At 43.9% G+C, this 12,145-nt stretch overlaps 1 protein-coding gene across 2 annotated transcripts; it reads left to right on the top strand.

The window, feature by feature from the left end:
* Positions 1-19: 19 nt before the first annotated feature.
* Positions 20-8,720, top strand: RNF25 (ring finger protein 25). 2 transcript variants are annotated; one of them, XM_035127443.3, is made up of 10 exons: positions 20-81; positions 1,790-1,864; positions 2,431-2,533; positions 2,627-2,694; positions 3,409-3,478; positions 3,580-3,651; positions 4,061-4,201; positions 5,104-5,193; positions 5,881-6,015; positions 6,357-8,720. In XM_035127443.3, exons 1-10 carry the CDS (start codon positions 32-34, stop codon positions 7,095-7,097), a joined length of 1,545 nt encoding a protein of 514 aa, XP_034983334.1. In that variant the 5' UTR covers positions 20-31; the 3' UTR covers positions 7,098-8,720. The 2 variants fall into 2 exon arrangements, with proteins under 2 accessions (XP_034983334.1, XP_088519299.1); XM_088663173.1 differs by having other exon boundaries at positions 20-780.
* Positions 8,721-12,145: the final 3,425 nt, after the last annotated feature.

Below are 12,145 nucleotides of genomic sequence, written 5' to 3'. Positions count from 1 at the left end.
CCAAAGCTGTTGAGTTTCCGGGCCTGTCAAGATGGCGACGACCGGCGACGGCGAGGAGCAGGAGGAGTTGGCGGCGGATTGGTAAGGGAGCGCTTCGGCCTTTCGTGTCCTCCTTTCTCTCTCAGCGGAAGGCAGATGAGCAAATGGCTGGCGTATCCCTCTTCTCCCTCCCTTTCCTCCTCTGTTTTCTGTAGCCCCGGCCATCTCTTCACGAATGAATTTTTTGTTTGTTCTTTCGTCTTGTTCTTATGTAAGATTCGACATGTACGATATGGTTCGTCATCTTCCTGGGTCTCATCACAACAAGGAGTGAGCTAGCACACGGTTCCCCCCACCGCTATTTCTGAGGGTAGGGGGCTCAGAGAGAAAGGCAGAGAGCCCAGTAGCCGAACAAGCAGCGATATGAATCATAAATCCAAGCCAAGTGCAAAATCCACTCCCTGGGCCAATCCTGTTCCTCCTCGCCCTTTGGTCTTCAAGCAGGGTTCTTTTTTGTTTGTTTTTTTTGTTTACAAACTCCTTAAGAAAAACTGTATGGAGAAATAAATGCCTTCTCTTTACCGCACAGTTACCTGGCTAGAAGCATATGCCAACTGAGATCTCTTCTCAGTCAGCTGTTGTTATGCCACTGGTTCCTTATGGATATTATGAAAAATGCTCCATGCAACAATCACACTCTCGATTAGTATTACAGCTGTGTTTCTGCCCTTTGCAGTATGGAGTTGTGTCGTTTTTCAGCCACAGAATCAAAACAGAAAGTGACAGCCTTTCTCAAGCATGGTAAACTACCCAGTGTTGTGGGAATTGTTTGTAAAATTCTGAGAAGTAGCCAGAGAGAAATGTTTGTGTGATTTTTGTTATCATTGGCAGCAGCAAAGGTCTGCTAGTTTAGACTTTGTGCCCCTTCACAAGTGCCTATCCTCTTAAGTGTTTTAGTGGCATTTTTAAAATTCAGGTTATTACATTGGATTGCCACAAGATGTCAGCATAAATGGGTTAAAAGGGTAAAGGGACCCCTGACCATTAGGTCCAGTCGCAGACGACTCTGGGGTTGCAGCGCTCATCTCACTTTACTGGCCGAGCGAGCTAGCATACAGCTTCCGGGTCATGTGGCCAGCATGACTAAGCCACTTCTGGCGAACCAGAGCAGCGCACGGAAACGCCGTTTACCTTCCCACCGGAGTGGTACCTATTTATCTACTTTTACTTCGTGCTTTCGAACTGCTAGGTTGGCAGGAGCTGGGACCATGACCCCCAAAACTTAAATTAATGTAGGCGTCTAATGTGATGTGTGTGTTATTTGTTCTTCTTGAACACTGATTTGCCTGCCATGGTGATACTTTAAAGCAGTTTTGCCCTGGTGGGCTAGATCTTCATCTCTCTCACCCCAATGGGCCAATTTTGAGAAGTGTGTGGGACCACCTACCTGTCAATCATTTGGTGACATATTGATATAAGGTGATTGACAGATGGATTGTTCTAACCTACTGTCATTGTTGGCCCTGGGGGAGAATTGAACTCCCTATGCATCAGCTGATGCAAGAGTTGTGTGTGTGTGTCTATGTGTTTCTGTCCTGCTCTGTACATACTGGGATGTGCCAGTCCAGTCCCAGCAGGAAGAGACTGATGTGCTTGATCTGAGCTTAATTGAACTTCCTGAGCATCAGCTAATGCATAGGAGTTCAATCCTGCTTTGTATCTGCCCCACACATAACATCATACGTGATGGACAGGAGAAACCTGAGGAAATTAGCCTTATGTATCATACGATTATTTTTTTCTTACTCAGGGCTCTGCCTTCAGAAGTGGAAGTCTTGGAGTCCATCTATTTGGATGAGCTACATGTGTCTAAAGGAAACGGAAGGTAATTGCAACATTGTCAGCTCCTTTGCTGGTTCTTTGTTTTAAATATTGATCACTCCTGTGATCTTGCATATGTCATTGTGGAACTTGATTCCTAGTTTGGAAGACTGTACCCTGTTTTGGGATTAGACTACAGCAGGCATCTCCAAACTGCGGCCCTCCAGATGTTTTGGCCTACAACTCCCATGATCCCTAGCTAACAGGACCAGTGGTCGGGGAAGATGGGAATTGTAGTCCAAAACATCTGGAGGGCCGAAGTTTGGGGATGCCTGGACTACAGTGTCCTGCACAAACTCGGAATGAATTGCAACTCCTGATTCATGTTTGTTAATTTCTCAAAATATTAGTCACTTCTTTTTTCCCCTCCTGGTATTTGATACTACCATTCTGAAATAGTATCTTTGTAAGAATATGGGGTGGGGAGAATGGAAGGTCTGCATTATGCCTGCTTCAATCTCCTTTCAGCCTGAGAAAGGAAGGAATAACAACCCACCTGCATCATCTCTCCTGTTCCATCTTCCTTTCATTTGACACCAGACCCTCACTTGAGTCTTTCTTCAACCCTAGGTCTGTGCCATGGGAAATATCTATCACCCTTCATCCAGCAACTGCAGAGGACCAGGAATCTCAGTATGTCTGCTTAACCTTGGTGCTATCCGTGCCTCTTCAGGTACAGCCTTGTATGTCCTGAGTGACTGTTTTGCTATGTAGCATTTTAGCATGGCTGTACTACTCATTTTGACTTGGCTTTGTTTCTTATTAGTATCCAAATGAAGTGCCAAAGATAGCCATCCAGAATCCTCGAGGGCTGTCAGATGAGCAAATCCAAAAGTAAGTGTATTATGCAGACTCTTTCCAGTTCAGTTTCAGTCTGTCACACTCTTTTAATGGAAAGTGTGGGGAGGTGGGAGCTTCTTTATATTGTGTTCCACCTGCCCAATGATCTTACGTGGACTATGTATTATGCAGCTGTTCTCTTAATTTAGAGCTGTGCTGTGAAGGCTGTTGCTATGGTACTAACATTGGGAGCACGGGGAATGAGGATACAAACAAGACTGGAAGTTCTAATCATGTATGCAACACGTTTGTTTGGATACATATCAATTATGGTGTTTGTGTGTAAAATTGGCATTGGGGGATACATGTTAAAGGAGATCTTTCCATTAAAAGTTATTGGTAGTTGGAAAAAAATTAAGAGATGAGAGACAATGCATCTTGCAGCATCTTCATCCAAAACGAAGTCCCAGCTTCTGTGGCTCTTTACACGTGGCTTACTAGAACCTGCTTTCCCTTCCCTGCTTTCCCTTCTCCTAGAAGGGCTTCAAGCTGCTTTTTGGTCTGGTACCACTTCCTTCTACTTTGTGCTGAAGTAGCTACTGTGTCAGATGAGATACTGGGTGAGAGGCTGGAGCCCATCCTGTGTTGGTGTTGAGATTGCTATTGCAAGTGGCTGATTTAGCCACTCTGGTTCTTGCCATCTCACTTCCCTGGACATCTATCCTAGCCTTTCTCCTTACCCTGCCCCCTTTTTTGCCTTCATTTTAGGATTTCCCAGACACTACAATGTACTGCTGAGGCCCAGCTGGGTACAGCTATGTTATATGAGCTAATAGAGGTAAGAGAACAGAAAGGGGAGGCAGGCTGTCCAGACCTATGGCTTGGGCTGTTGCGCTTTTATTGTGTGAAATGACAAACTGACCCTCCCTGTCTTCACAGAAGGGAAAGGAAATCCTTACAGACAACAACATCCCTCATGGGCAGTGTGTGATTTGCCTGTATGGCTTTCAGGTAAGAGCATGCTGGATTGGCATCTTGTTTTCATTTGTGGGGAGTCATAGGCAATAAAAGCACTAATATAAGGAAGTGGAAGAATGAGGTGAAGCTGGGACTCGCTCAAAAAGGAAGGAAGAGGGAATGGGAACTTGTTGTCTCTAGATCCCTTCCTTAGTGCTGTGTTGCATTCAGTTCTGCAAAAGTGTGTGCATGTGTCCCCACAGTGGGAAGGGGAGTAACAGTGGGAATGGGGTGCAAAAAGCCTCTGTTAATGTGATTGTTTGAATCCAAGCCAGCATCCACATATATTGCATATGAATTGAATTGAAATTGGATTGAATGAGAATTATTATTGCAATGTATGCTGAAAACGCACAGTGTAGCAGATTTGTATTAATAGGAATCTGTACCTTCCCCTGTGCAGGAAAATGAAGCTTTCACTAAGACACCATGCTACCACTACTTTCACTCACGTTGCCTTGCCAGTTATACAGAGCATATGGAGGAAGAGATCCGTGCAGAGAGGAAAGAAAGAGTACAGCCTTTGGCACCTCTGCCCAAAGAGGTAATGGCTCCTTGCATGCGCACCACGGCTGCTTCTAAAACTTCACCAACTTTTTCCTCCAGGAATGGCTTCTGAGTCTGGATCAATATTTCCAGTTCATTTTGGTTATTAGTTATGGCGTTGAGAGCTGTGGACAAGATTTTCCCAGATAGATGTTGAAATGGTTTTCCATTGTCCAGTGCTGTGCATACTTTCACATTTGCAAGTTATTTTGTCTACAGAGAACAAAATGTTAAGTGATGTGTAAAGTCTGGGAATCTAGTTTAAAGACCAGAGGAGATGGTCAACATATGTTCCTTTGCTTCAAATACTAAAGAACTGGGGTTCTGTAGATGAAGGCAATCTTCACAGCTGCAGTACAAATGACCAAAAAGTATACTCACATTATATCTCCTTAAACACCTGTGTTGGTGTGTTTCCTGGTGGAAAAGATTGTGAATGGACTTCAACATACGCAAAAGAGCTTTGCCAAGAAACAAAAGTATCTTCCTCCACCCCCAAACAATAGAATAGTTCTGAGGGCAGGGTTGCTAGTGGTGAATCTTCACTCTGAGATAATTTTTGCACTAGCTTTGATGCAAGTTGTGATTGCATTAGGAAGGCCCAGTAGCATCTTATAAAAGAGAATGCTTTACTGATGAATGAAATTAACTAATTTCCCAGGAGGCTTGGATGCTGAGCTCAGAATCCAGGCTGCCCTGTGACCCTTGTAGTCAAACTGCACAGCGCTCTTCTGCCGATAACACTGTTGTTGAGTGCTAGAGCTCCCCAGGATGAGTAGCAGTTTATCAGGAAAATACTACTCTCTTAAGACACACTGGCAGAATATGAGAACAGTAGCTGTATATCCCATGACTAGGTCTAACCAAGGCCAAATTTTGTTGTTATCACCTTCTGTACAGGAATTTGAAGTGCAGTGCCCTGTGTGCAGGGAGCCTCTGGTTTATGATCTTGCAACATTGCAAGCAGCACCTCCTCCACAGCAGCCAATGGTAAGGAAACTTTCAAAACAGACCTTTCGCATGGTCTTGCTACTCTTTAAAAGATGCACCAGGCAGGCACCCTCTTGCTTCACTAATCTCTCTCACTTATTGGACCTGTTGAGCAACCCCATTTCTCCAAATGAGCTCTGTTAAGTGTTGTTTCCAAATAATCATATACCTGGTGCTCTGTACACCTGCAGGTGGCTATGACTTCTAACATCCTTGTCAATTTTTACTTCTACACCAGGAAGAGGAAATTATTTTCAGCCAGGGAGCTGTCTTCCTTTCTATTCAACCTTCCAGGGGCCACATAGGAATGTTGTTGTTTGTACAGCAGGCTAGTTTCACACCCCTTCTTCATTTAGGCAAAAAGTATTAACAGAGTGAAACAACAGATATATTCAACCCGTGGCTTTGCTTTCCTGTTACACAATAGGTAGTACATTTAGTTGTGTTTAGAAATACCAGTTTAGGTTCTAACTAAGGATCCTCTGGGAGGAGCATCCTGTGAGTGGAGTTTTACTAATGGGATGCTCTTGCTTGTGTAAGGAGGTGGGAGGCTGCCTTTTTTTCCAGTCTTTCTCTCCGCCTGGCCCCCAGCAGCCCCTTTGCCCATCAGATCTGTTCTGGAGGGTTGAGAGACCCAGAAGGCTCTGTTTGGGCTAGCCATCTAATTACTTGCCTCTCTTTTCTCAGGAGGTGTACCAACCTGACACACAGACACTGCAGCACAGAGAACAACTGCGCCTGATCTATCAGAAGCAGCAGGAAAAAGGAGGCATCATTGACCCTGAAGCAGAAAGAAATCGCTACTTCATCAGCCTGCAAAAGGTTAGTGCAGGCTGCAGGAGTACAAAGAGGATAATGGTCATAGGGAAAGAATGAAACAATGGAGGTAGCAATTTTTACTTGCTGAGACATCCTGTCTTGTAGCAGAAGAGAGAGCTTTGATATTTGCATCCTAGGCAATTCTTTTAAAGTGCCGATGATTCTTGTTGCTGGCAATTTTGCAAGTTACTATAGGGAAATATTTAAGGAGCAAAGCCTGGGGAAGACAGATGGGGCGACATCGATATATTAATTCCTGTGGGATCTTTGCCACTCAGACTGAGAATCAAGCCTGTTTGGTTTATGCATTTTCTGCCCTTCATTTTGGTCTCTATCCTTTTTAGCCCCCAGATACCACTGAACATGAACAAGTAGCCATCTCAGAAAATGTTCTGGATACTGACAAGGAACTGAAGCCATCAGTAGGCTCAGAACATACCCAAGGAACTGCAGAGGCTGCTGTTCCAGTGAGGAATGAACCCGAAAAACCAGAGAGACCTTCTGTCCCTTTGCATTTCCATAGCAAGAGAGAGAGGACTCGTGAGGAGAAACCATCTATACAAGGCCCTGGCTGGCAGCTGCGCTACAAGTCACTGGAGACACCAGCAGAAACTCATTGTCTTCTCACTGTTGAGGGAAAATCGAGAACCTTCAGTAGAAGACCCAACTGGAGAAAGGAGAGGGGACAGCGAAGCTGTGGGAGGTACAATCAAGACTTCTCAAAATCTTGCAGCAGAGACCAAGTGTCTTCATTGGTGGAGAAAAAAGAGCTGTGCACCAGAGGAATCTCACCAACCAAAGAGGGAATGTATTTGAGAGAGGAGAAAAATATTGTGGGGAAATGGACGCAGGAACAGAAAAGTCAAGCCCATGACAGCGAGGAAGTAAACTTGGAGGTTAGCCATAATGAGCTCAGGGGGTCGGCCAAGTGGCAGGGTCGCCGTGGGATGCAGGATTGCAGGCAGTGGGAAAAGACCAAGGGCAGAGAACATGGATCTTATATTAAAGTGTCAAGAGGCCGAGGACACACCACATTGAACTCAAGGAGAGAGCCGCAGAGCCAAGAGACTGAGGATGGCTCCTAGCAGGCAGGAGTTGAGGCTTGAGGGGCTTTTTCTAGGGGTAAACACTGATGATTTTGTTGTGCTGTCAACCATTGGCCTTGATTGTAAGGAAAAGCAGATCTGTCTTGAAATTCTCCTCTGGGCCATGGGCAGTTTATGTCTAGCAAAGTAGGGGTATATTGTCCTCAGAGATCAGAATTACTGTCTGTGGACTGTAGTAATTAACTGAATAATAAATGGTAGCCAAATGCTATTGCCCATCGGTAAACTGTAGGATCTTACAGTGAATCAGCACTGTGTAGAGGACTGTTTGAGGCTGAATCACTGAACTAAAAGCCAAGCTTGAAAAATAACTATTAAGTAACCCTGTTTTAAAATAGGTGCTAAAAATAAAAGGGAGTACAGGTCTCTTTGTTTACTGTCCAGAAGTATGGAGAGGACTTGTCAAATAGTGTCACTATTTTTAGACATGCCTTGTTGATGGCATTGGCATATGTGAAAAGAGTGGACTTGAATCAATACTGACTTGGTGGCTGTTGACCACAGAGGGTTCTTTAAGCCCCACAACTGTGGCCAGACTGAAAGTTGGGGTCTCCCACTGCCTCATTGTAATTGGCTAATGTTCAGTAGTGATTGACCTTGAACTGCAAAAATCAAACATTTCTATTCTAAAGGGCCTTTAAATTATAAGAAGTCCAACTCCTTAGTCACCTGGTAGTTGGATTTGGAGATAGTATTGACGTCAGAGGCTTCAGCTTCTGGTACAGCAAGGCTCTTGTGTTTGCCTATTTTCACAAATGTGATATCCTGCAATGGTCTACTAACTGCAATTCTGCCCAGGGTTCACGTGACTTATGTTTTGGATCTTGTCATCTTTGATTAGAGCCAATTTTGGCTTTTGTTGGGGTGAGATGTCTCTCATGCTCAACTGTCTTTCCCTTCCTAACTTTATGGCTGTGTGTATGTGCATTCACCCACACACCATTCATGAACAGCTCCACTCTCCATTTGGAAGGGTAATACCAATGTACCTACCTATTTTTAGGCTACACAGTCCCTGTCATCTCCCTCAGCAAAATGCAGCCTTGTCTTCATGGGTATTTCTGCTCAGAGGAGGAGTCTGTAGCAATATGGAGTACATGTGGCCACTATGCAAACATTTTGAGCAGACTTTCCTCCGCTTATATTTCTATTTTGTCACATATTTATGGCCTTCCTCTCCCCACAACAATTTTTACCCTAGCCTAGGATGTGTGAAAGTTCCCAAGCTGCTTAAATTCCTTATATGTCTGCAAAATGTCCCCCACCCCTCCCCCACTGAAGCTTTGTCAGACTTCATAATTTTCCTTTTCTGCTTAGCCACAGTAACATTGTGTGTTAACTTTACATTGTGTGATAACTTTACACAGTTGCCAAAATGAGCTTACAATAGAAGTGTGACTGATTTTAAATCAGTTCATGCTAGAGGCTAAATGATGTCATTTGTCATAGCACATGGATGCATGCACATAAACCAGTTTGAGCAGTTCTGCCTATTAAAAAGGATTGATGTGAGATTGATTTACCTCCCTGCACTGTGGTGAGGTGTAATTTGTGGTGATGTGATGCAAAACAGGAGTATTAAAAGCAATTTGTTTGAGTAAACCAATCTATGACTCTCTTTCATGGATAAAGAACATAGCTGCTGCTGTGCTGCGTGTGATGAGACCATTCAACAGTATTGCCTCCCTGCAGATGGTTTCTAACCTATGACCCAAGTAGTTTATGACCTCTTAGCTAAAATGAGGTACCTTTTGATTATAAATGAAAAACAATCGGGTTCTAATCTAGACATCTCTCTGTTGGATTCATATTTTCTTTTTCTTTTCTTTTTTGTAAACTATTCTTCTAAGGAGAAAGGCTGCTTCATTTTGCACCAGTTGAAACTTCTGAGCAAAAATGAATGGTAGCCTACATAGAATATAAAACATGGGTAACACAGTATCTAGATCCTGATTGGCTTTTCTGGACAGGGTTATAATATAGACATAGGTCCAGGTCCAGAAATACCTAAAAGCTATACATCTTGAGGACTGGGGAAGTTAAACACCTCCTGTTATAGGTGCTTATGTTTCTTTTATCCAGTCCCTGAGCATGGCCAGCCACACCCCATCAGCACAGAAACTACAGGATCTGGTCCAGATTGGGGTGGGGGTAGGGACCTGATTGTTCTCAACTTCCTTATATTGCTGGTTTCAGGCATCTGCAAATTGTCTCCCAGTTGTTGTTGTTTAGTCGTGTCCGACTCTTCGTGACCCCATGGACCATAGCACGCCAGGCACTCCTGTCTTGCACTGCCTCCCGCAGTTTGGTCAAACTCATGTTCGTAGCTTCGAGAACACTGTCCAACCATCTCGTCCTCTGTCGTCCCCTTCTCCTAGTGCCCTCAATCTTTCCCAACATCAGGGTCTTTTCCAAGGATTCTTCTCTTCTCATGAGGTGGCCAAAGTATTGGAGCCTCAGCTTCACGATCTGTCCTTCCAGGGAGCACTCAGGGCTGATTTCCTTAAGAATGGATAGGTTTGATCTTCTTGCAGTCCATGGGACTCTCAAGAGTCTCCTCCAGCACCATAATTCAAAAGCATCAATTCTTCGGCGATCAGCCTTCTTTATGGTCCAGCTCTCACTACCATACTGTCTCCCAGTGCCACCTAATAAATATCTAATAGAAATTGGGAATGTTGGAACTAAGGTGACAAAAATGATTTTTCCTAGATTCATTCCTATGAAGAAATCTAAGACATTTTTACATACATTTATTGATAGCCAGTGATTATTATCTTTTAGCTAAATAAGGCTAAGGTGATGATCCTCTTTGCCACAGAGATCAAAGGAAAAAGAAGGAAATCTAAAGAGGGCAAGGGAACCTGGAATCAACTATATCATACTATTAGAAACAAAGGGTATTGGCAGATGATATGATCAACAGAAGAATGGGAATGAATCATAAAAAGTGACCCAAAGGGGCTAATTGGTGAGCAAAGTGCATATAGCTCCTGTAGTGTGCATTAGGTAAAAAAAAGAAAGATAGAGAAGGTAAGAGCTGGATGACAGGCTACTGTATTAGAGTACACAAACTGTTCATTTGAGCTTGGATGGATTCTTTCAGATTACCTGTTAAACTGAGCAGTCTTCTGCATATGCAGATATACAATGTCTTGACTGCCCTATTGAGCAGCCATCTTGATCTGAAGGGAGGTTATACAATGACGAACACTCATCCTGATGTGTGGAGGTTATATATATTTCCATCTTTTATACCACACTTTTTCATGCAGTTCCCCAAATGCAAAGAGTCTGGTTTTTAAAAGTGGATTTTGTTGCAGCAAAGCACTTATTCCACTTGAATTGTATAGACTTATTTTTCTGATATGCAACTGAATCCCTTCGAAATGTGTAATGGGAGGGTGCCATGTGAGAGGTATGGTAGAAGAGAGAGATGAACATGCTCAAAACAGGAACAGGAGCCAAACATTAGACAAGTAGGAGGGGATGAGGTTGGGAAATAAAGGGACAAGAGGAGCAATGGAGTGAGGGTACCATATTGGACTGAAGTTGAACAAAGTACTGTTTTTCCCATTTGCTCTCTAGGACTGTTGAGATCCTTAAAAAATATCCACCACTATTAACAAGTGTTTGATTAGGTCTCAAGGCTTCTGGATCTGTGCTGTTGATCACATCCTCTGCCTTGACACTTTCCCCTTCTATTGTTTTGCTGTCTCCTGATTGTTCTGCCTTCCTTTTTACCAACTGCTCTATCCTTTGAGGACATTTCACAAACCCACCCTATTTTCTTCCATCATGTCCACATGCAGCAGTTTCTTTTATGTAACAGGGACATCCAACTCCCAATAGACTGCCAGAGTTGTGGAGCTTTTTTTTTTTTAGGAAGACAAAGTTGTTGAGCTTTCTTTTCTTTTCTTTTGGGGGTGGGGAGATCACTGAGGGGCCAAGGATCTACCAGCAACACTTCGTGATCTACCAGTAGATTGCGATCTACCTGTTGGACATGCCTGATTTATAAAATTTCTGAAGTTCAGGGTCTGTTTCTTCCTGAACCTTCCTAGTCTTTCCCATGCTTTCACCCATTTGTCTGTGATATATTAGAGTTACTGTCCCACCCACATGCATACAAGAAGCTGATGACTGGGTTAAAACTAATACCACAAGTATCTTCTCCCCCCCCATGTATTGCTGGAACAATTCCCCCTTCCACTGTTTGCTGTTGTTGTAACATTGCTAATGAAACAACCCCTGTGTTGCAGACTTGAGTAAAATACCAAAAAAAGGAGGCAACACGTCGACCAATTCCACGGGCGAAATATATCTGTTTTTATCTTTGCAAAATATAACAACATGCGAGACAGTGATCCAAGGTAATCATACTGTTTTGATTTGGTTTTCTTCAGTTTTTTAACTTAGCGTTTGTACGCAATCTGCGGAACAGGTATCATACACATACTGATGAACACCCAGCCCAAACCCCCTGATGATCTCTCCCAGCGGCTTCATATAGATGTTAAAAAGCATGGGAGAGAGAACGGAACCCTGAGGCACCCTACAAGTGAGTGCCCAGGGGTCTGAACACTCATCCCCCAACATCATTTTCTGAACGCGGCCCAGGAGGAAGGAGCGGAACCACTCTATGACAGTGCCCCCAGCTCCCAGCCCCTCTAGACGTTCCAGAGGGATGTTCTGGTTGATGGTGTCAAAGGCCGCTGAGAGATCCAGCAGAACTAGGAAACAGCGCTCACCTTTGTCCCTAGCTCGCCGGAGATCATCGACCAGCGCGACCAAGGCAATTTCAGTCCCATGGTGAGGCCTGAATCCCGATTGGAAGGGATCCAAATGGTCCGTTTCTTCCAGGCGTGCTTGGTAGAACTATTCAAGCAGAACACTCAATGGCACTAACAGTACATCCTAACCCAGCCTGCATGGAGAACCTTATTGTAACCATTAACTCAGATCAAACAGACTTGGGAACCACTTGAGATCTGGCAGTGCTGTTTACGGCATACATAGCTTGCTGC

This window comes from Zootoca vivipara, chromosome 1 (assembly GCF_965207765.1).
Source record: "Zootoca vivipara chromosome 1, rZooViv2.hap1.1, whole genome shotgun sequence".
Lineage (NCBI taxonomy): Eukaryota > Metazoa > Chordata > Lepidosauria > Squamata > Lacertidae > Zootoca > Zootoca vivipara.
This window is presented reverse-complemented; position numbering and strand designations above follow the sequence as displayed.